This window comes from Charadrius vociferus, unplaced genomic scaffold (genome assembly GCF_000708025.1).
Source record: "Charadrius vociferus isolate BGI_N301 unplaced genomic scaffold, ASM70802v2 scaffold228, whole genome shotgun sequence".
In the NCBI taxonomy this organism is placed as follows: Eukaryota; Metazoa; Chordata; class Aves; order Charadriiformes; family Charadriidae; genus Charadrius; species Charadrius vociferus.
The window spans coordinates 1977782-1999412 of record NW_009649864.1 but is presented as its reverse complement, the minus strand read 5'-3'; the positions used below and the strand labels follow the sequence as shown (position 1 = coordinate 1999412).

The following is a 21631-nucleotide window of genomic DNA, read 5'->3' as shown; positions in this document are numbered from 1 at the left end:
AGAATCCTAGGTACCTACTGCAGCCTGTGTAAGGGCCTCGTCTGAAATGACCTATACATGGTTTTGTGTAGGGACCAGTGAGAACGGTAGCCCTGGAGTGTGAATGCAAACAATATATTGCAGCACTTCATCTCTGCTGCTCCAGGAGCATGTGATGTTAAGCTACACAACCCATAGGACCAGGGCAGTCCCTGGACCCAGCAAGGGGGGACCTTGCCCGCTTACAGGTTGCACCTAAAACAAAGGCAGAGCACACTGAGCCTCTGTCGCGTCGAACCAACATCTGACATCTTCGGTGCTGAACTGCCCCTGCAGGTCTGGTTCCCCTAAAACCCTTCCAAAGCTATTTATTATCTGAACCAAACATTGGGCCAAGTCCTCTGGAGGGCTAACTGCGCTCGGTGATCTTCCTCTCGTTACAGAAGCAAAGGCAGACACCTCATCTAAGCAATGCCAGGCACCCAACGTGGAACAGCCGCAGGTCCTGCCCATTTCTGTACTCCAGCGCACTCCTGACAAAGTGAGGCTCACCAGCTTACATGAGCTACGGCAGAACGTGCTCTGCTGTTTCTCATACAGTAGCAGAAACACACTCGCAGTGAGCAGGAATATGGGGAGCAAAGGTGCTTTTTTTTGTGTGTGCACAAGCCTATACTTCATCAGGGAAGCACCAGCTGGCTAAGCAGTGCTGCTGGTGTGGGCACCACCGATGCCGGGCAGACAGATCACAGCTCTGACAGCATGGACTACCAGTCAGAGCAGAAGACTTTGTCCAGAATGGGAAAGAATCATAGAATGCTTTAGGTTGGAAGGGACTTTGAAGATCATCTAGTTCCAATCCCCCTGCCATGGACAGGGACACCTCCCACTAGACCAGGTTGCTCAAAGCCCCATCCAGCCTGGCCTTGAACACCTCCAGGGATGGGGCAGCCACAACTTCTCTGGGCAACCTGTGCCAGTGTCTCACCACCCTCAAAGTGAAAAATTTCTTCCTAGTATCTCATCTAAATCTACCTTCTTCCAGTTTGAAGACATTCCCCCTTGTCCCATCACTACCTGCCCTTGTAAGAAGTCCTCCCCCAGCTCTCCTGTAGGCCCCCTTTAGGTACTGGAAGGGACTATAAGGTCTCCCCAGAGCCTTCCCTTCTCCAGGCTGAACAACCCCAACTTTCTCAGCCTGGCAAAGGTGTGTCTTATACTTAGCGAAGGGAGCTGAAGACACTGCTGCTACGGGGATTTCTACTGCTGCTACAGGAATCTGGGCTGAATCAGCAAAGCTGAAATGAGATGGGCCTCATAATTTGGTTATGGAGACAGGCATATAAGGACAAACACTCCTGCCCACCTTCCCTTTGACATCAAGGAGACCACTCGTAGCAGCTAGAGAAAAGGCCATGTGTAATTATGGCACCAAGTATGACATGGGTGTAAAGGTGAAGGGTATGGCTTTATGCTTTCATTTATTAACCTGGTTGAGAGCAAAACATTCATAAAAAGAAAAGCCTATGACATAGGAAGTAGCCATAGACAAAAGGGGCCTAAGCTATTACTAAGAGTGTGTGTGGTCCATCAGGTGCTCCCTGGGCAATATGACTCTCAGCTGCCTGCAGGTGATGCAGACCAGGATAAGGTTACGCTTTCTTAATGCACCTGAGAAACGCAACCTCTACAAATTTCTTTTAAACACGTTTTGTCTTTAACTCTGAACATCACTTGCCTTTGAGCAAAGAGTTTACCTAGACCTTCAGTTCACTTCATCCTTTAAAAGTCATTACAGAATCGTTAGCAATAATTACAGAAAACTCAGAATCAGCTTAAAACAGGTAAAAGTAAAAAGAGCAGTGCTTATTGGTGAGCAAGGACCGCACGTTCATCCAAGTTAAAAACTAGAATGCAACCATAACTGATTAACTTACCTTCTCTGTGCTTCCATCTCATCTGGAGATGGCCCATTCTGGACCTGGCGCTGGGCAGCTGGACCTACCAAAAACATGAGAGAATGCTATTAGAAAAGCAAGTGTGGCTGACTTTTCCAAAAAACACTGCCACTCAGATTAGCTGCTTCTCCATCTTACTATGAGAGAAAAACCCTGAAACATTATTGTCCTCTCTTTGCTTTATTTTTTTTTTAAATTCATTTTTTCCTGTTTGACAAATCATTGCCTCCTGTAAATTTTTAGTCCCATGGGGAGAATCCAATGGTTAAATGTGTGAGCAGATTTGTCCAGAAACCTGGCATCACAGTAGCTGTAGACTACATACTAATCCCTTGGCGATGGTGAAGACCTGTAGTATTGCAAAAGATGTCCTGTGGAAGGACAGTCCATCACACTGGGATGCATTTGGAGCTTCACGGGGTTCAGATCTAACCCCCCTGGATTATTCTGTCCTTGCACAGTAATTCAACCGAAGTGATGAGTTTGTGAGCGTACGTGCTAGCTGCTCCGATGCTAGGCTGGCATCAAAAAGCTACCTGGATGGAAGGTGCATGGAGATGCAAAATTAAAAAAGCCTTTTACAAAGGTGGCTTGTCATTTCACAGCGCTGTCGGTCTTCTGCTTCTGCAGGATCCACACCAAGCTGAGCGCTCACCAACAAAACCCGACTATGCTCGTCAACATTTAATTCACATTTCCTCTCTCAACTCTGATCATTTAATCTCTGTTCTTGGACATTTAATCGAGCACACTGACACTCACGTGCCATTTTCAGAAAGAAATAATTATTCTGACAATAAAAATAATTGTTGGTAACATAAGCTACAGTGGTCTTGCACTCAGTGGAAGACAGATTGTTCCATTAATTTGACAAGGTGGGTTTCAACTGGGACTAAACAGATAAGAGTTCTATTATATACAACTGCAATTTTCCTGATAAACGGCACTGAGAAATAGATCGGTTACATGCAGGAAATTATTATGTCTACCTTATTTTTTTCATTTTCAAATGTAAAATTTCATCCATTTAAAAGTTACTCAACAAGAGCAAAACAGAATTAAACACTTACAGACCCAAATATGTCACTCACAAATTGCTAAGGATATTTCTCTCAACTTTCTTTATATGTTTCTGCCAGGCAGAATGTAATCTGAAAACAAATTTAGAAAGTATGACTGTGTGAAAAGGGGAAAGATGGCAGAAATGCGTTGCAGTCTGAAATTCCAGAGCGCTGACTGATCCTGATGAAATTGTGAATATATTTGAAATGTGTTTGAGGACTAACATTTGCAGAAAGGGAACACAGCACTTTCTGAAAAATCGGGCCCATGTATTACAGTTTTGGGTATCCCAAAAATGCAACCGGTGATAACCACTGAGTCAAAAGCTCTAACATTTAGGATTGGGTATGAAGTGAAGACAGTTCACTTATTTAATGTCTCACGACTGACAACTTAATATTGTTTGTCACACGCCTTTGGCAAACTATTTAGACAGAAATGCCACATTTTGTAAAGATCACACGAAACAATGAATGGGGCAGGGTGGAGAGGGTGGTCTTTTTTGGAAGCAAGCCTCAGGAAAGAGCTTAGCAGGTATTTGGGAAGCACACGGCAGGAGGCTCACGCGTAAGGAGTCTAAGGTGTGAGGAGGATGCCGTGTTACTGCGTGAACGCCTGTACTGCGTGTCTTCACCACTGAGGTGACAGAAAGGCAGAGCTCCCCCTGAGCAGCAGTTCCAGAGTGAACTGAAACTTCTTCTGACCAGGGTAGGAGGACAGATCATGTCCCATCCCCGACCTGTGGCATTGGACCAGACTGACTCCCCACAGTTAGCAGTGGCACCGGTTTGGACCCTGGCTCCGGTGCGTGCAGGTAACACCCACGTTCTCCCGTGTACATACATGTACCTGTGAGATACTGCAGTCAGTAGACTTCTGGGTGAAAGACTTCCAGGGCTCACGGCGGTTACGCTTCCCTCACCAGCTAACAAATCCCACCATGACAAGCCTTAGCTGTGCTCATCACTGTGTATGATTTCATCACGAGAAAACTTCCCTTGTACAAAGACACAGAGCATCATATGGATGCCAGCACTCTGCTTGGAAAGAGGATGAAAAGTAGGCACCAACATGAACAAGAAAAGCCAGAGGACAAGGTGGAAGAAAGAACAATTCTTCTCCGGCAATAAATCATGTCAAAGTATAGAGCAGGCTCTAATGATACCATCTTAATCTGGTACATTGGCATAAGTCTTCTCTTGGGGCCAAATGCCCAGAAAAATGAGGCAGTGTGGCCAGTTTGACTAATACGAGACATGCAGAAGGAATCAAAAACCAGACTATCAACACTACACCAAAAAAAACCCCACCTCCTGTTTTCTGTGGCCACTGTTACGAACTGTCTATGTAGGTTTAAAACCAAACAAATTCAACCAAATCAATCTTGAAAGCAGCATAAAGAAACCCTTTTAAGGGAACATTACAAAACACCATATGAGCATGCAAACAAGTGCATCTCAATTTTCAGCACGAAGAAGACCCACTAAATTCAACAAGTTTACTTATATTTCCCAGTATGTATGTGTATGCTTGCAGGACTAAGGCCACACTTGAAACTAAATACACAGCTTTTAGTTGCAACACACGATTGCAAAATGAATACTAGCTTTAAAAAATTTGTCTGTGGTACAGCAAATACCTGATATATTCCCAGAACAGACCACAAGTCAATTCAGACAATGCTACTGTAATTTTTTTTCCCTCACGTTACTGAAATAACTTGATTTCACACCCTTATTCGGAGATGAGTTCCATGTATTAACAGTCACTGATTTTTTTTACATTAAGAACCCCAGCTGATTGTTACAGTTGGCCACATTTTGTTCTTGTTATTATTTGGTCATAGTGTGAAATATCCTTAAAATGAAGAACATAAAGCTCCTAATTATGTTTTGAAATTGCCAATTTCTTCATAGTTTCTATAGAAATGCCCTCCTCTTGGCAAACAAAAGCAAGAGAAAAAAGATCAGAAGGAAAGAACCTACTTCAGACCTTACTCATAAAATAACCAACATTCAAAAACTCTTTGCATAAGTGGTGACAAATTTGTAGATATTTTTATTTGCATATTAATTTAAAAAAAACAGACAACTTTTCAGATGCACAGGGTACTCGACTGCAGGCCCCCAAAATGCCTTAATTCTCTCTCCGATATCTTGAGACATGTAACAATTAGTGTTTTCTGAGTAATGACTAATTCCTCTCTTTTACAGGTTTAGCTTTCTTACTTAAATCAACACACTGCAGCACAACATCATTCATTTACTTAAATCTTTTCCAAACTCATTTTTCTTTTATTTGATTCGTGATCAGTAGTGAGACATTAAAGAAGTGAACTGTCTTCACTTCATACCCAATCCTAAGATATTTTTCATGTCCTCTTCTGCACATTGGTTTTGTTTAGCATCGTTTTCTCCTCCAAGTGCTTTAGAAGTGAAGTACCCTAACGAAGCTGGGAGACAAAACCAGGCAAGCATGAACAGAAGAGGAGGATGAAGCTGTGATAGGTAGCTTGTCCTCTCTCCTGTGTAAAACAAGCAGCAGTGGAGGAAAACTTGGTAAGATAATGCCACCTGAGGAGAAGTCTAGACCAGCTGCAGAGGTCAATCACAGCCTGTGGGAATAGGGATACCTGTTTTGTGCTCCTGCAGAGGCTTGTATTGATTGGAAGTGGTCGGAAAAGAGTTTAAGGGAAGTTGTGTGTGGAGTTGCCCTGGGATAACAGGGTGCTCAGGGCAGTAGCACCTTTTGCTGCCCGTGGGGTTACAACTCTTCTTGCCACCGGTGGGGAAACACACTGGTTCCGTTTGCCACTGGTTGTTGTTTTGCTTGAGCTACACACGACCATATGAAATAATTCCTTCTGGCATCCTGCTTGTGATCTTATTCAAACCAATAGTTTTTCTATAGTAATAGGAAACCTTAATTCGCAAACCCTAAGGAAAAAGGTTAGATGCACTCTGTTTTGGTAACCAAGATTTTGCCTGGGGGTGGCCAATACAATTACTTAAAAGTCCAACCCAAAGTTTCAGGTCTGTTCATTGCCAGAAACATAAATTCTGCTAGATTTTCTCCCCCTCCCAACGCAGACTTCTGGGCAGATGCAGGCACATTATCATCTGATGTGAAGTCTGCAAACAACTTCCATCTCCGTAATAGTAGAGCTTCTTGTTTCTCTCGTCCTTGAGCTTGCGTTTAGCGTGCTCGACCAAAGCTCATACAGACGCTGAAGGCAGGGATTATTTTTACGCCTGGTTCCATATGTCTATGCTCTGCAGTGCACATACATCAGCCACCTGTTTGACTGAGGGTTTTTAAAATTCAAGTAGATTTCGAGGTTTAACTGCTCTCCACATTTTTAGATATTTCTCAGACCTGAGCAGACGTGATCAGCAAGTGGCCTTGGTGATGGCATCCTCATTTAAAGGTGCTTCTCGAGTTGCCCTGTGAGCTGCCTCTTACCGTGACAGCCTTTGGGAACAGCCTCACAGAGAAGAGCGCTTCTCAGCACAATAACCAAGAGAGACGGTTTTGCTACTGACCCGTTTGCAGCTTCAGAGCTGTTGCAATCTACATTTTTAGCAACTAATTAATGCAGGAGATACGCTGTGAATGTCTGTGTTTCCTCGCTTCGTTGCTTTGTAATAATTAAACGCGGTTTTATATAAGCATCTTGTGATTCAGCTCAAGGCAGATTTCGGGAGCACACGGATGTTTCCCGTGTTTGCTGCTTCTCCTCCTGCTCTGCCCTTTCCCAGCTGTCCCTGACGGTGGCGATGGGGATCTCCTGGCAGCAGGGGACTGCTTCACAGCAGGTATGATAGTTTCCATATGCCGGTGGCCGCTCCTGCACCGCTGCGCCCTGCTACCGCTCCGAGATGTCTGTGTACAGACCCACAGCCAGCCACAAAACGGGACCAAAGCTGTCACCGAGGGAAAACTCGGCTTCTGCTTAGCTGTGGCAGGAAGGCACGAGCAAGAAGGAACAATGTCATCGTTTCTCTCCTGCCAGAGCAGCCCCAAGCAGCATTCTTTATCCCCTTTTTACTTATGCTACAACTTCAGGCACCACTGCCTGCATGCACGAAGGAAATGGCAAAAACAGACTGATTTCCCTGAGCAACCAGGATTTTGTGTCCGATGTAACCCCCTTACAGATCTTTTATTCCTTTTGCGCACTGGAAACAGAGCAGCTGCCAAGGGGGGCGGGAGGGAGGGGGGTCTGCAACCTCTATAGCCTCCATGGTGCTCACGGACCAGTGTGACCACTGTGGTGGGCTAAGGAGAGGTTCCAGTGTCAGAGGTGGATGAGAAATATATCTGGCTGTAACTTCATGAGACTGAAAATTTTTGTTCTGCATATGAACCCAACATGAGGATTTGGGGGGAAAAAACCCACAGAAGACTATGAGAGAAGAGGTGAGAGACAGGCAGACAGCTCTCCCTCATTGCTTGATGGTTTCAGCATGTACTTCTATTGCGGGAGACTCAGGTTCCAGCGCCAAGTCTGACCTGTTATCATTTATACCCTGGGAATGTGCCGTCACCACTTGCTTATCCTCACTGGAACAGAACAAATCATTCCAGCTTACAACTTCCAGCAAAGCTTTTCTTTCCTACAGTGATACCTTTCCAATAAATTGGCATTTTCTGATAGAAAAAAAATAAATAACCAATTGTCCAAAGCAATTTTGATCAGCGCTAATCATAGAATCATAGAATTGTTGAGGTTGGAAGGGACCTTTAAGATCATCAAGTCCAACCATTAACCTACCCTGACAAAAACCACTTCTAAACCATGTCCCCACATACCCTTTTTTTAAACACCTGCAGGGATGGTGAATCCACCACCTCCCTGGGCAGCCTATTCCAACGTCTAATAACCCTTTCAGTGAAAAATTTTTTCCTAATATCCAATCTAAACCTCCCCTGACATAACTTGAATCCATTTCCTCTCGTCCTATCACTTGTCATCAGGGAGAAGAGGTCAGCCCTCACCTCTCTACAACCTCCTTTCAGGTAGTTGTAGAGGGTGATAAGGTCTCCCCTCAGCCTCCTCTCCTCCAGGCTAAACAATCCCAGTTCCCTCAGTCGTTCCTCATAAGACTTGTCCCCAGTCAGGTCCAGCCTGAGCCACTGTTCCCGGCATCAGGGAGTCCTGGCTGGGCTGCTGCCAGCTCCCGGGGCCGACCTGCAGACCCACTCCGGGGGTATCACCTGGACGGGGCATTTTGCTGTCTTCACCACAACCTCTTCCCTTCACCCCCAGACACTCGAGGGGGTTCCTTGCTCCCAGCTGCTGACCAATACCCCCCGGGTGCCCCACAGGCAGACCAGCCCGGCGATGTGGGTGTGAAACCAAGTGGGCTCCGGCCGGCGGAGGGAAGTTCTCTGCCTCTCCTTACACCACCGCTTCCCCGCGTTCACAGCCCGGGCTGTAATTTTAGCTCTCTTGCTGCTGTTGGGCAATCACGCTGCTGCTGCGGAGGCTCTGTCAGCACTTTAAACATCTGCCCTGACGACCTTGACTGGCTCTCGGCCCCCTCAGTCTGTCCTGGTGGGCACTGCGCGTGCCGCAGATGTCCCAGCATGGCCAGACTCCACGGAGAAGTGCCCACCGAACGAGCCGGCACAGGAATCAGACGCACCATCTCTGCGCTAGTGACACTGCACTCAAACTCATTAGTAGGGACAATCATCCTGGACAAAGCACCGATCTAGTTAGCCTAGATAAAGCACGTAGATAAAGCAGGGTGCCTACACTACTTCTGGGGCCCGAGCTCCTCCAACCAGAGCTGGATGATATGGCAGATCACGCATACCTATGTCTCCCTGGCGAGTTAAAGGACTGGGAAGAGGAATCCCCCCGCTCACTGCGCCCTGTGGCTGCAACTGGGTACAGCCAATTGCCCAGCAGTGCTGCTGTGCCGCCACGGCGATTCCATGCCACCATGGCGATTCCAGACCACCATGGCGATTCCAGACCACCACAGCGATTCCATGCCACCACAGCGATTCCACAAGGCCATGGGGATACCATGCTGGGGGTTTGGGACTCAGCAGGTCCTGCCTCGTCTGACATGCAAGACTCAGGAGTCAGGCAGGCTGCGGGGAGGGTCTGTCGGACAGGGATGCAAGGGCCAAGGCAAAGATGGACAGACGGACAAACGGGGCAGTTTTCTCTGCAGGTCAGTTTTTAAAATTTTAACGCCAGGCAGGTTTTGTTGTGCTGATAACTACGTGACAGAGCGCCTACTGCTCCATACGGGATGCTGCTGGATCATTTGAATCACAGTAAGCAAAACCACCACAGCAGAGGGAGAGGCAGCACGCCCACCGGAGGGAGGGTGTGGGTGCAGCGGTAGAGCCTGCTGTCGGGCAGGGTTTCCCTCATTCCTGTCAAACATTAACTTCAAACAGAAAGAGTTTCAGAGAATGATCTACACAGGCTGGGTGCCTCCACAGCATTTATAACTGAGCACACGAAATGCCTTCTATAACATTCATTTACACGCGGACCAAACTTTTCCCTCTGAGAACTGCAAAGAAAGAACTTTACCGGCCTTAATTAAGCTTCACCCGTGCCGTGAGGCGGAAGCTAAGAGTGACTCAGTTACACCCAGAGCATGTCTGCACAAGTAAAATTCGTTTGCATCGATTTACCTGCAGGTGAGATTTGCTACCAACACAGTTAAACCTATGCAAAAGGTCACCTAAGGCACTCTTATTCTGAGGCAGACCATGCGAGTTTTGGTTTGACCTAAGGCAAGAAGAGTGCAGGGAAGTGAGCGCTTCCAGCTCTACGCCAGAAAACCTCTCTACCTCCCTCCCTTGCCCCTCAGGTCTGCGACCCTGCAAGTCTGTGGCAGCGCAAAATCAAACACATCCTCTTAAAAGCACCCCCAGCGACATGTCACACAACCTCATTTCACCTTATATTACACCGGACGAGGAGCACTGTGTGTCCAGGTACCCGCTCTCAGCTAAACTGTGGAAACTCCCAGCTTAGAAGCTCTTACAAGCGCCATTCCCAAGACTGCAATTGCTTTGCTTTTACCTTTTACCTTTTACCCGTAAGATTACTTTAATCTAACATGAAACAGGCCCTCCTTCAACTGAAATCAGGGTGTGAGGGTCTGTATGAAGTCTGTTCGTTTAGACTAAAAACTGATTTAACATTCACTGCCGAAACTTTCTGATGTAGGTAAGATTTAAGGACAGTGACAGAGCTGGAAAAACAAGCCCGGTATTTATCACGGGAGTGCCCTACCCTATCATAGTTCACACCTCCTCCAACTACATAGCTACAGGTGTGTGCACTGTGCACAGCCTGTTTTCTTTTTCTTTTTTTTTTTTTTTTTTAGGAAAACCAACAAATGGAATTGCAGGGGTTCCTGCGTGCACAACCCCACGGCTGTGCGTGTGCACTGAGCAGGGTGGAAGGCACGAGATCCAGAGAGGAGTTACCAAATAGAAAGGCCACACAAAGACCCAGCGCTGCAAGACGATTAGAAAGAAATCGTCCTCAGTTCACCAGAAGTGCTACTGAACACATTGGCGTGAAACCAGTGTGCCTTTGACTCAACTGCTAAGCTTGTTAATTCAGTTATTTTGCATAAAATAGGATGGCAATTGTTTGATCCTGGCTGTTTATCCGTCATGGCACTGGCACCGCATTTGATAATTTTTCATGCTGGTGTTTTGGCTGAGCTGGAGAAAACCGTGGTTGGTTGGGTTTTTTTCCCCATTCTGAATGCAATAAAGATGAGTTGATGCTAAAGCAGCTCCGGCAGTAAGCACCTGCACTCTGACAGCGGGGATCATATTTAATATGTAAAGGACATGGCTCGGGCGCATTTATCTCAGCGTCAGTGCCTCAGCTCAGGAGCACAGCTTGGGTTACCTCTCACATAAAAGATAGCTCAACCAGCTTTAAAAGAAATTTAAAAATACACGTAGGTGGCAGTGCTAACAGGAAGTTTGCACACACTGCAGTGAGGTGGCTCTGGGGCTGTCGGGGTCAGCATCTCCCGCTGCGTGCAGCCTGGGGTGGTGGGACTCCATCCCCACGGTTAGGGCATGCAGCAGGGCTGGGACACCCTCGTGTCTGGGCTGGGACTCCCTGTGTTTTATCCGGTAACCGATTAATGTGAAATGTAAGAATTGCACAAGAACTGGGACTTATTTTGCTCTCAGCAGCTCCACTCTAACAGGAAGGAAAAAAAAAAAATACAACCCAACTGCGCACTGATCTAGAATAGCACGAGCTTGTCGGGGCAGGGGGAGGTGGGAAACGAAAGCTGCAGTTCCCCCTGGGCAGGAGAGGTGGCTGAACCTTTGGTCCCCCACTTCCCGGAGAAGTCCTTCAAGCACCAGAACCTTCAGGATGGCAGCAAAGGTGCAGGTGATGCCTCACACATGGCTGACTGCATCAGGCCCCAGCTCCGCAGCGCCCAGCGAAGGCGTCGGGACAGGACCAGACCCTGCGCGGCGTCGGCCTTCCAGGAAATAAGAGTACAACCAGGAAACCTCTGCCCAGGGCAGGGAAAGGCAGAACCGGAGCATCCCGGGGTGAGGGGGGATTTTGTCTGCCACGCTGAGCTCTAGGTGAGAAAGAACTAATTCAGCAGCCGCTCAATTATGCTCTAATGAAATAGAGGCGGATAAGGCAGCCACCTGCCAGGCAGCACCGAGCGCGGCCCCCAGCACCTCCCTCCTTCGCAGGGGCTCTGCCACATTTAGGGAAACAGCCTTGTTTCCGCAGGCAGTTTCACGATAAGTAAGCGTCCTGCTTTGTGGATGACCGATTGCTTTTGTTATGGGAACTGCCCCTGGCTCTGAGAAAAATGGCATGTCCGCAGAAAGCTGTGGGAATAGTTGGGGGATTTTTAAGGGGAAAAAAAAAAAAGCGTTGCTGAATTTCTAAGGGTGTGATTCCAGTGTTGCTGACTTGATAAACATGTACAGGGAAGACGATGGGACAAGATGTCAATCAGTGCCATAAGGGAAAAAGTAATCTATAAAATTCAGAAGCATGAGACTAGCTAAGCAAAAGTATTAAATAAAACTCACGATTATTAATATTAAATAAACAAGTCCACAAGCACTTCAATTCTTTTTTTTTCCCTCCTTTTTTTTTTTTTTGATTGTCTTTTAGAATGTGCATTAAGCCTATTTTCCTGCACATCCAGGTTCAAAACTTTTCAATAAAGGTTAAGATTAGCTCATAATCTTGTGCCTCTAGGCAGTAATGGAACGTTAAAAAAATGCCAGATATCATCAGACTCCTGTTAGTATCGAGAGCATTAGCCATACTGAGAAGCTGTCACCTCCCTGCCACTGCACCGGGGTCTGGTTAATGCCAGAGCCCAGGCAGTAGATGCTCCAAAGAAGCCGAGGGTGGAAATCAATACATGCCATCTAAACACACAGCTTATATTACAAAGATATTTTCCTGAATTTGCTTTTAATGAGGACAGGAATTATTACGCTCTGGTGATGGTTTGCCAGGCTCTGTACCAACAGCAACGCTGGCCTCGTGCTCTGCAGTAAGAGCATCGCTGAGCTCAGAAAGCACTTTCCCAATGACTTCAAGGGGCCATGTCTCAAGCCACATGCATCCATCTCGTGAAATATAAACTGAATGTCTTCCTTTAGCTAAGCGTGACCATGTGTGTATTTCTACGAGTACATGCATATACCTGTTCATACTCACTTCATAGGTACATTTCCTTACATCAAATAAAAAGCAGGAATTCAATCCTTTTTTGGGTCAAATTGAATCTCCGAAAATCTCTGAAGCCACAGGGAAAATCAACCCAGCCTCTGGCATGTACAGGAGTTCAATCAGCTGATATTTACACACTTGGCTTGTCAAACATGATCCCTACTTTTGTTTAACAACAAGACTTATGACACATTAAATCAGAAAAATATATATGCTTAGCGTAGACTGGTGCAGCACCCAAGGCGCCTGAAGCACCACAGCCTATACTTGGCCCCACTCCATGTGCAGGGCAAGTCTCTCTGTTTTTAAGTGTCTCCTCCCTTTTTCACTCTCCGGTGAGACAGTAAACTCCTCTGGGCAGTCTTTTCCACAACGTGGAGAAGAGCAGGGCCCCGTACGTGCATCGAAGCAACATGTACACATAGAAAACACCACATGATAAACACACAGCTAGTCAATGGTTACGATCCAGACAAGACCACGATTTAAACCCCAGCGCTGCTGTATGGCAGTTAGGATGGGCACCTGTACCTGGACAGAGTCCTGGGAGGACTTTTCAGTGAAACACAACTAAATGTAGGGATTTATGAAAAAAAAAAAAAAAAAGAGAAAAAAACATTAGCAATGGGTAGTCCTCCTTGACAAGAAACACACAAGTCTAATAAATTCAATGGATAAACAAAAAAAGTCAAATACAGCCCCTGATCCCGCTCACACTAACACCAAAAGCCAACCTCTCCGCTTAAGGGAGGCACAAGTCCTCCTGACTAGGAAGGTCCATAGTAAAACCACCCGTCTTCCTCAGCCTAATGGCCCAACCTCCCACAACCCTGAAAATCCTCATTTCCAGAAAAGCTAACAGGAACTGACAGTCACAGGTAGGTCATTATGGAGAAATAAAATAGGTAAATATCCAGATAACTACAGCAGGTATAAAATGCTGTCCTTGTTCATATCTGCTTTTTTTAAACCAGTATCTGTTCCATAAGTACAGATGCTATTCCTCAGCAAGTAAAGACAGAAGCAATCCAACATGCTGATCCAGAAGTCATCGTCCCGTATTCCCCCTGTAATGACTTCTCCTGATTTAACAGCCCTGAATAACGCCGCTGTCACCTGAACCTAATGGGTCATTTCTTTCAAATATTATCTCAGCATCCTACCACCCGCCTGCCAGAATTAAAAGCAAGCGAAAGCCAAACGATCCATTGATGAGCTATAACTGCGAGCGACTTCCCAGCACAACTGGATGGCAGCACAGAACATTTCCATGCAAAAACACCCCGGCACAAGCATCCCTTCCCCCTTTCCCAGGACGGCTCCTGCCGGGAGCACGGCATGCAAGGCACGGGGGCGTGCAAGGCAGCGGGGAGGTTTCCATCACCTACAAGACATTCGGCACAGGATGATGCAGTCACAATGGCAGAGGCAGAAGCAGTGCCAAATCCATTCCCTGCTGACCATAGTATGGCAGCAGCCTCCTCAGCGCACTCCTCTCTGCACCCTCCTCATGCCCAGCACTTACCGCCCGCCCCGCTGCAGACCAGGTTTCACCAGGTGTAATCCATACACCGCTGCAGCAGCAAAGCGGGCCCGGCCGCATAAATATTTAATCGGAACCCTCTTCCTCGCCTATCAAAACGCGTCGGGCCGTCTCAGTGCCAGACTTCGTTGTCTGGACTTTCGCATAATACCGCGAAAGTCAGAAAGAAATGGCATTTTTCTGCCCCAATCAGATCGCCGTATGTTCGCCTGCGTGCAAGTTAATTACAGTAAACGCGAAGCGTGAATAAGCAGAAAGTTAGCTTGTACTGGGGAAAAAAATGACTGCAAATGAACATGCAGGATCAAGTTCACTGGCAGTGTAGCTGCTGAAGTCGAAGGGGCTACACCAGCGATGAATGCTGAGCACTAGTTTTAAAATAGAAGTGTGAACATGCCGGATTCAGAAATAAATATGTATGGCTTAAAATCCCCATCTACTGTCTTTCAGTTCTTTGCATCATCCCATCATTCCTCATCTCCTCTGATCCCGACACTTTTCTCCCATTCTACTTTGCCTGCTAATCGCTTTCCTCTTCTATATTTAAATACGGCGGGTCTCGCAGCGGCAATCCAGTCGCAGTTAATGGACAGTTTGTATGAGGAGGCTACGCAGAATATTCATTCTCTGTCGTCTTTGCCTTATCACCATTCCTTTGATCTGTTTCTTGCCCTTCTCCTTGCCTTTGCACTATACTGTCTGCTGGGGACATCACACAGCCCAATCCTGTGCTCTTCAAGCAAATTCCTAGCTGGTTTGGTGGGTGTATCTCCACAGCTTTAGTGACACTACTCTGATTTAGACCGATTAGTGTTTTGACCCACTGAACTTAGCAGGCAAGTCTTTTATCTAATTTTTGATTTCTAGAATATGCTGAATAAAAAGAATAAGGCTCTTCGTATGGTTAGAGCAGGTGAAACCCCAGGAGGAGACAGGTTCATAACTACCTTGCAATACATCACAGCCCCTCCCACCCTTCTCAAACAATACATATCCAGCATAACTGAGTAGCTGCTTTCCCTGTACCTGTACTCCTACAACGTTAAAACATACTCAGAGCGTTCGAGTGATACGTAGATATTCTAATAGCAAAGCTGCTTATCATATGGTTTCTAATGCTTGTTGCTATGAATTATTTATGTCCCATTTTAAGTCTACAATATCGATAGCTCTCAGGTATGCTCCACTATCAGATGCAGCAAAACAAGTATTAACTAATTAATATATGAGACAGCAAAAACTCTGTTCATAGCAAACTATCTTTTTCACTATGGCACACAGATGGTCTAAATTCTACCTGCATATGCTCGTTGTTTTCTGCTTGCTGGCTTATACAGCCATTAGAGGCACATCAGCAAACAGCAATATTGCGCTCAAACCTGAGTGTAAATTCAGGTTTCCATAGCCATAAATGCCAATGGTCTGGGGTAATTACTCTCTGAGGGTTTAAAAAAATCCAGAAATAAATTTAGAATAACAAAACTGGCATTAAAATAATAAAACTTTACGTTGTTTTATCATCAGGACTCCAATTTTTTATAGAGAAAAAGGCACGTTCAAGCCATTGCATTGTCAGTTCTGAGGACGCTCCAAATCCTTTTTGTTCTCCTTTGCTTTCCTCCTATATCTCACAATGAAGGGAAGCATCTGGCTGGTGTAAAATATCAGATCTGATCTCTGAACTGCTGACTTATCCTGCACCACCGTTGGAACCACCTGCTCTTTCAAAAGAAAACAGTACTACACACATGCAGACAATTAAAAACCAAACTAATGAGGGAATCTGTAAACACAGAGAAGTACAACTTCATTCTGTCAAGAGAATCTATCTAACTCTTTTAATGACTTATTTGGCCAAGAGTATCTGTTACTCCATATTTTCTTTATTGCCTTTATCTTTTATGTGTTAAGATTTTGGTTGCTAAGGGGTTAAATATGCCCATGATTAATGGAAAGCTGAAAAATATCCTTTGAGGCCAAGCAGCATCTCAGTGAATCTCAGACTGATCCAATCAAGAAACTTCTGCAGATTCTTCTGCACAGAAAACACCCTGCCAACAGCCTGCCATGCAACCAGGAAAACGAGTGAGTGGGTATGCTCACCTCTCCCTCTGCCTAACCCTAAAATTAACGTAATATTTTTAAACAGCTCATTCAAACACAAAGTGGGGCAGCAGAGCCAGTGCCGCCATGTGACTAAGTGGCACAGTATGGCTTTAGGTGATCTGCAAGGAGAGCACATATGGACTGAGAACAGGTTCCTTCAGGGGCTCCACCATCACTCCTGACTCTGAAATGAAGACTGGGACCCACAGTCACACCAGCAAGAAAGTGGCCCCTCGCAAATGGGAAATAGCAGCATGGCCCATGGGAAATATAGTTGAAGAACCTGAGAGAGCAGCTGCCCCGGAGAGTACGACATGGCCCACCACCTCCACTTCTTACTTTGGGCAAACAAGGTTACGACTTGCTGGACACTTTCAGTGTTGGTTTAGGTAGGGAAAATAAAATTCAGGTGTGGGCAGAAACATTGTGACCAACTGTTTTTATAGCACCTGTACTGGGATTCCCAAGCTGTGGTACGTGTGCCACCAGCAGTATGGAAGTCACTTAAAAGTGACTTATACTCTGACATGCAGCACATGGTACTGGGCATAACCCCCCCCTCCCAGAAAAGTAATTTCTTACTACCATTATTTGCCTCTTGACTTCCTGAAGGTTGCCTGTGGCAGGACAGACAGAATCACAGAATCACAGAATGGTTAGGGTTGGAAGGGACCTCTGGAGATCATCTAGTCCAACCCCCCCGCCAGAGCAGGGTCACCTACAGCAGGTTGCACAGGACGGCATCCAGGTGGGTTTTGAATGTCTCCAGAGTGGGACGAGTGCCGAACGAGCAGCGCTTGCAGATGTTGGGCACCTAAAGAGATTTAGAGTAACAACTCAGTTGACCACCTCTTACTCCTGTACAAAAAGCAACCTTGACCTTATTTTGAGCACGAACCAATAGCAGCTGGCTAGAAGACAAACGCTCCCTCAGCCAACTGCTCCTGAAGTCCTTGCAACAGGAAATCAATTGCGCAAATTGCATTTTTGACAAATATCAATCGCTACTGAGTCTATAGCAAAGGCCGACAAATGACTCTTGATGCCCAGCGCTTACCTGGTGCAGCGGTCCTCTGAGAGGAGATGTGCCAGAAAAATGCTTCTGTTTTAAACAGAAGTTGGAAAACCGTAATTCCACAATCTGCAGCAGTAAAAGTAAAGGGCAGCTCTGATCCTGCAAGTGGTAGGAGGCAGGCAGGTGGCTCTCCTACATGCAGCCTTTTGCAGGAAGACTGTAATTATCTGTCTGAGCACCTACTGATTAGATCTAGAGACTGTGCGCACAGGAGCCAATATGCAGCCGATACGACTTGTGTCATTTTAATTTCTGTACATTTTTGCCCTTCATTGAAAAGGTTGCTTTCCTTTTTTATTCCTAATACCTATCATCCATGCTTGGGCAGGCGCTTCCCAGCGCATTAGACAGCTAAGAAACCAGAGGCCGTGCCAAAACTGAAATAACGCTGTGAAATGAACTGAGTGCTTGGTTTCATGATTTTAGCAGTGTCTTTATCCACTGGCACCCTCAGAAGGTCTGTACTCTACCAAGCTTTGAAAAACACTCAAGAAGGAGACCAATGAACTTTTAAGTTCCTCAGCTGGGCAAAATATACTAAAAAAGCCATCGTCATGCCATTGCCCAGATTACTGTAGTCCTGAAGATGGAAACTGGCTTTGTTTATTGAGGATCAGCACCAGATGTTTTGTTCTACCTGTAGAAGCGGCTTACACTGAACCAGGCTTAACTTTTTATATTGCCTTTCCCTGCTCTCAACCTCCATTTCCATCATCGCTTCCAGAGGACTCCTGGGTACTGTGCTGAGGAGAGCTGAAGTGTTTCCCACCAGTTTCCCAGCAGTTTCCCAGCATCCCACGATACTTGTGGTATGGCTGCGAGCCTAGAGAGATGACATTCACAAACCCGAGCAATTTGGTTGGAGTAGGGTTGTATGGAGCAGATTAAAGACCTGGGAGAAAGCACCCCGCTCATCTCCACATTTTATCTCGCCAGAGCTGCTCCCTGCATGGAGACCTTGGCTGAGCCCACACTGACTCCGAGTTGATGGATCCCCTCCCGAATTTCAGTGTCTGCAATACCAGCACAACGGAGTGAGACCAACCTAGGAATGCAGCGTGTAACCTTCATTTCTTACAGGGACAGCCCAGGTTCAGGTGCCTGAACCAACACTCGCCCACGGGAGCGAGAAGACCCACCTGGCACAGCATCTATTTCAGAACTAGACCCTAATATATATTTCCAGTCATAAACGGTTTTAAATAGGATGCAAGACTGGAAGTTTCTGCCAAGAAATAGAGAGCGAGAAGCATTCCAGGCAGATGCGAGTCTCACAGACTGAGCCCAGAAAACCCCCATCAACTCAAGTAAAGATTACCGCTAACACTGCTTTGGAGCGTCTTGTACCGATGCCATTCTCTAATAATATGCTATGATTAAGCCATGTCAGTGTTTGTGGTCCTAAATTAAGCTATTTTTAAAAGACATGCTTGCATTTTACATATCTTTTCTTTGCAGGGTACTGCTAGGGGCAAAATAGTTGTACGGGAAAGATGAAGGCTGTTATTTCTGATGACAGTTGTCCCACTTGCAAGTTATTTAAGTTGCTGCCTGTCAGTATCCCATAGCATGGTAACAATTAAAGAGTCACTAGTAACATACCTGTATTGCAATATATTGCTTTCTAAATTGTCGTCTACAAAAAAATTCAATTAATTTAACTGATGGGGAATTTTGAAGTCTATGCTACACTGCTACTAAGATCATTTGGTATAAAGGAATCGCTGGCATGGATTCAATACTTCTCAGAAGTCTCAACTTTAATTAAGTTAAACTTGAAAACTGATTATGATTCACTTGAAAATGTTCAGAAAGTGCATTCTGTTCCCTGTGAGTAAGCACGAGGATTTCGGGGGAGACTGTGATGTACATTTCATATGATGCAGAAAGCCTGAGACCCAAGAAAAAGCCCCAAACTCCTGGAAAGAGGCTAGCAAGCACAGTGCAAAAATACTTCAGCTTTGCAAACTCCTGGTTGCATCACCTAAAGCCTCCTCAGTGATCAGTGCCAAGCTGAATGAAGGATGAATCCTCCCTGGCAGCGCGTCTCTCCACTGATTACAGGAGGAGTCTGGGTGAGACTCCACGCCAGACTTTCAGTCCTGTAAATATAGCTGGGATGAGTCTAATCCTAAGCGACTAAGCCACAAGCTCTACCAAAATACCCGTAGATTCAGGGAGGGTTGAGAAAACGGAGTATCACTCTGCATCTTGGCTCACCGTTCTGCTCACCACTGGTGAATCACTGCGGGGTGTACCAGGGGAAGTTGGTCACCCAACCTCCGTGATTCATAAACCTCCCCTCCTCATTCCAGGGGTGACCATGCCTTGCGGGGGCCACGGCGTGCCAGCTCTCATTGTAGTGAGAAATACCTGCTTGGCTCTGTCTTCCCGTCCTCAATGGTACCTCTCCTGCAGAATGAAACAGGCTTCCCCCTTCCCTGTTCACCCCCTGGAGTGAGGAGCAGGGGTTTTATGAATCACTGAGCTTGCGTTGACCAACTTTCTGCCCTATTATCTGACTTTCTTATTGAAAGGAGGCTGGCGAGGTAAGCGGTTGTGAGACAACTGTGACACACTGCACGTATCTTCTCTGCCAGCACAGGGAAAAAGGACTTCCCAGAATAAGAGTTAAAAATAGCTGGTTTGCTTTAAAGGGCGTATTCACTTTGAAACACGGAAACCCAAGTCTTAGCTGCCGCCTCTAATACGGCAGGCATCTTCAGCAGTCTGCTCTCTGTCAAAATACCTACTGCCCTGCTCTCTTCTCCTTAAATTTTACCAGTACAAAGTGTAGATGCCTTTCACCACGTTACGAGCAGCTTGGAGGGAGAGAGGACAGATACAGCCTTCTAAATTAAATTAAAACCAGCCTTATTCACACCAAAATGGCTCTCCAAGGTTAGTTCTCAAAATCTATTGTCGTCCTGCCTTTATTCCCACATTTCTTACGCCAGTGCTGTTTCAGCCCCTCAGCATCCTCTTTTAGCCCCACTCTGTGCCTACCCAGCCCGGCGGAGGGCAGGCTGGCCAAATCCTGCCTGGTGCTGAGATGGCCAGACAGTCTGGTTTGGAAACTGTGTATGAGCATCAGCAAGGCAGGTGCCTGAGCTCGGTGTTCCCCAGAGGCAAGGCGTACCCTTTCCGACACGGTATTTTGTCAGGGATGCTAATGAGCCAGTTGGGAAAACTTATTAACTGGGGAAGTAGTAGATTCTCTATCATATATGCAGTTATTAAATCAAGACTGTGGGTTTCTAAAGTATGTCTTTCAAGCACAAACAGGGGTTTACATACTTGGTAAAGAGTTCATCGGCAGAACACCATACGTTTGAACACAGAAGTTAGAGTAGATAGCTTTAATGATCTCTTCCAGCTCTAAAAATCTAGGAATACAGGATCATCGCTTATCACTTAGTTTACACCAACGATCTGCTTGACTCTTCTGGGAATTCATTAAAGCTTAAAAGCCTGCCAAGCTGAGAAAATTACTGTGATATTTCCAGCTGCTTTCCCCAGAATTTTACAATAACCCTTCCCCCCGCCCCGACCAACTTTTGCCACTTCTCTTCCGAGCAGCCTGAGCAAAACAAGCACGGTGGGGCTGCTCCTCAAAAAGGCTCCTTATGGTCTCCCCCCTCCCTGTGTGTCCCCTCTCCGGTATTGCCAAGCCACTGAAGGAATTGGGAAGCTTTCCTTCCCCTTCCCTGATGTGGGGCATAAGGCTTTTTTGCAAGTCTGGGAGCTGGTGCCACAATTCACGCTGAAGAAACGGCTGACAGGACCAAGCAGAGCCTACCAGGCCTGCAGACAGCCTGCGGATTTCAGTGATAGCTTTTTTCTCTGAATGTCATTCATAATAAAGCCAAAAAACTAGCTACGTCCTGCACTTTTCTCGCAGGCACAAGTGCCAAGCAGGAGACAACCCTTGCTATCCGCCTGCCAAGGACGGGAGCCAGCTGAACCCCCTGTTCCCCGTCCCCCCCCCCAGCAAAAACCCACCCGGGCAGCCGAGAAACATGAGCGATTCTGCATCGTGCCGATGAAGTTCTTAATCTACATGTCACCCAAGCTGAACTGCAAAACACGGCTGCCTGCCCTAGTTATCAAATGACCTGAAATTTAGCGCGATCATCTGCCGTAACAGCTGGTTCATTGACGACGGGAGGAACTCCTGCCCC

At 46.3% G+C, this 21631-nt stretch overlaps 1 protein-coding gene across 1 annotated transcript in view; it reads right to left on the bottom strand.

Annotated features, from left to right (window-relative positions):
- The window catches only part of EVL (Enah/Vasp-like), a 124035-nt gene that overhangs the window by 19241 nt on the left and 83163 nt on the right, over positions 1 to 21631 (bottom strand). The window contains 1 exon segment of the mRNA XM_009891081.1: positions 1917 to 1980. Coding sequence (XP_009889383.1) covers positions 1917 to 1980 — 64 coding nt within the window.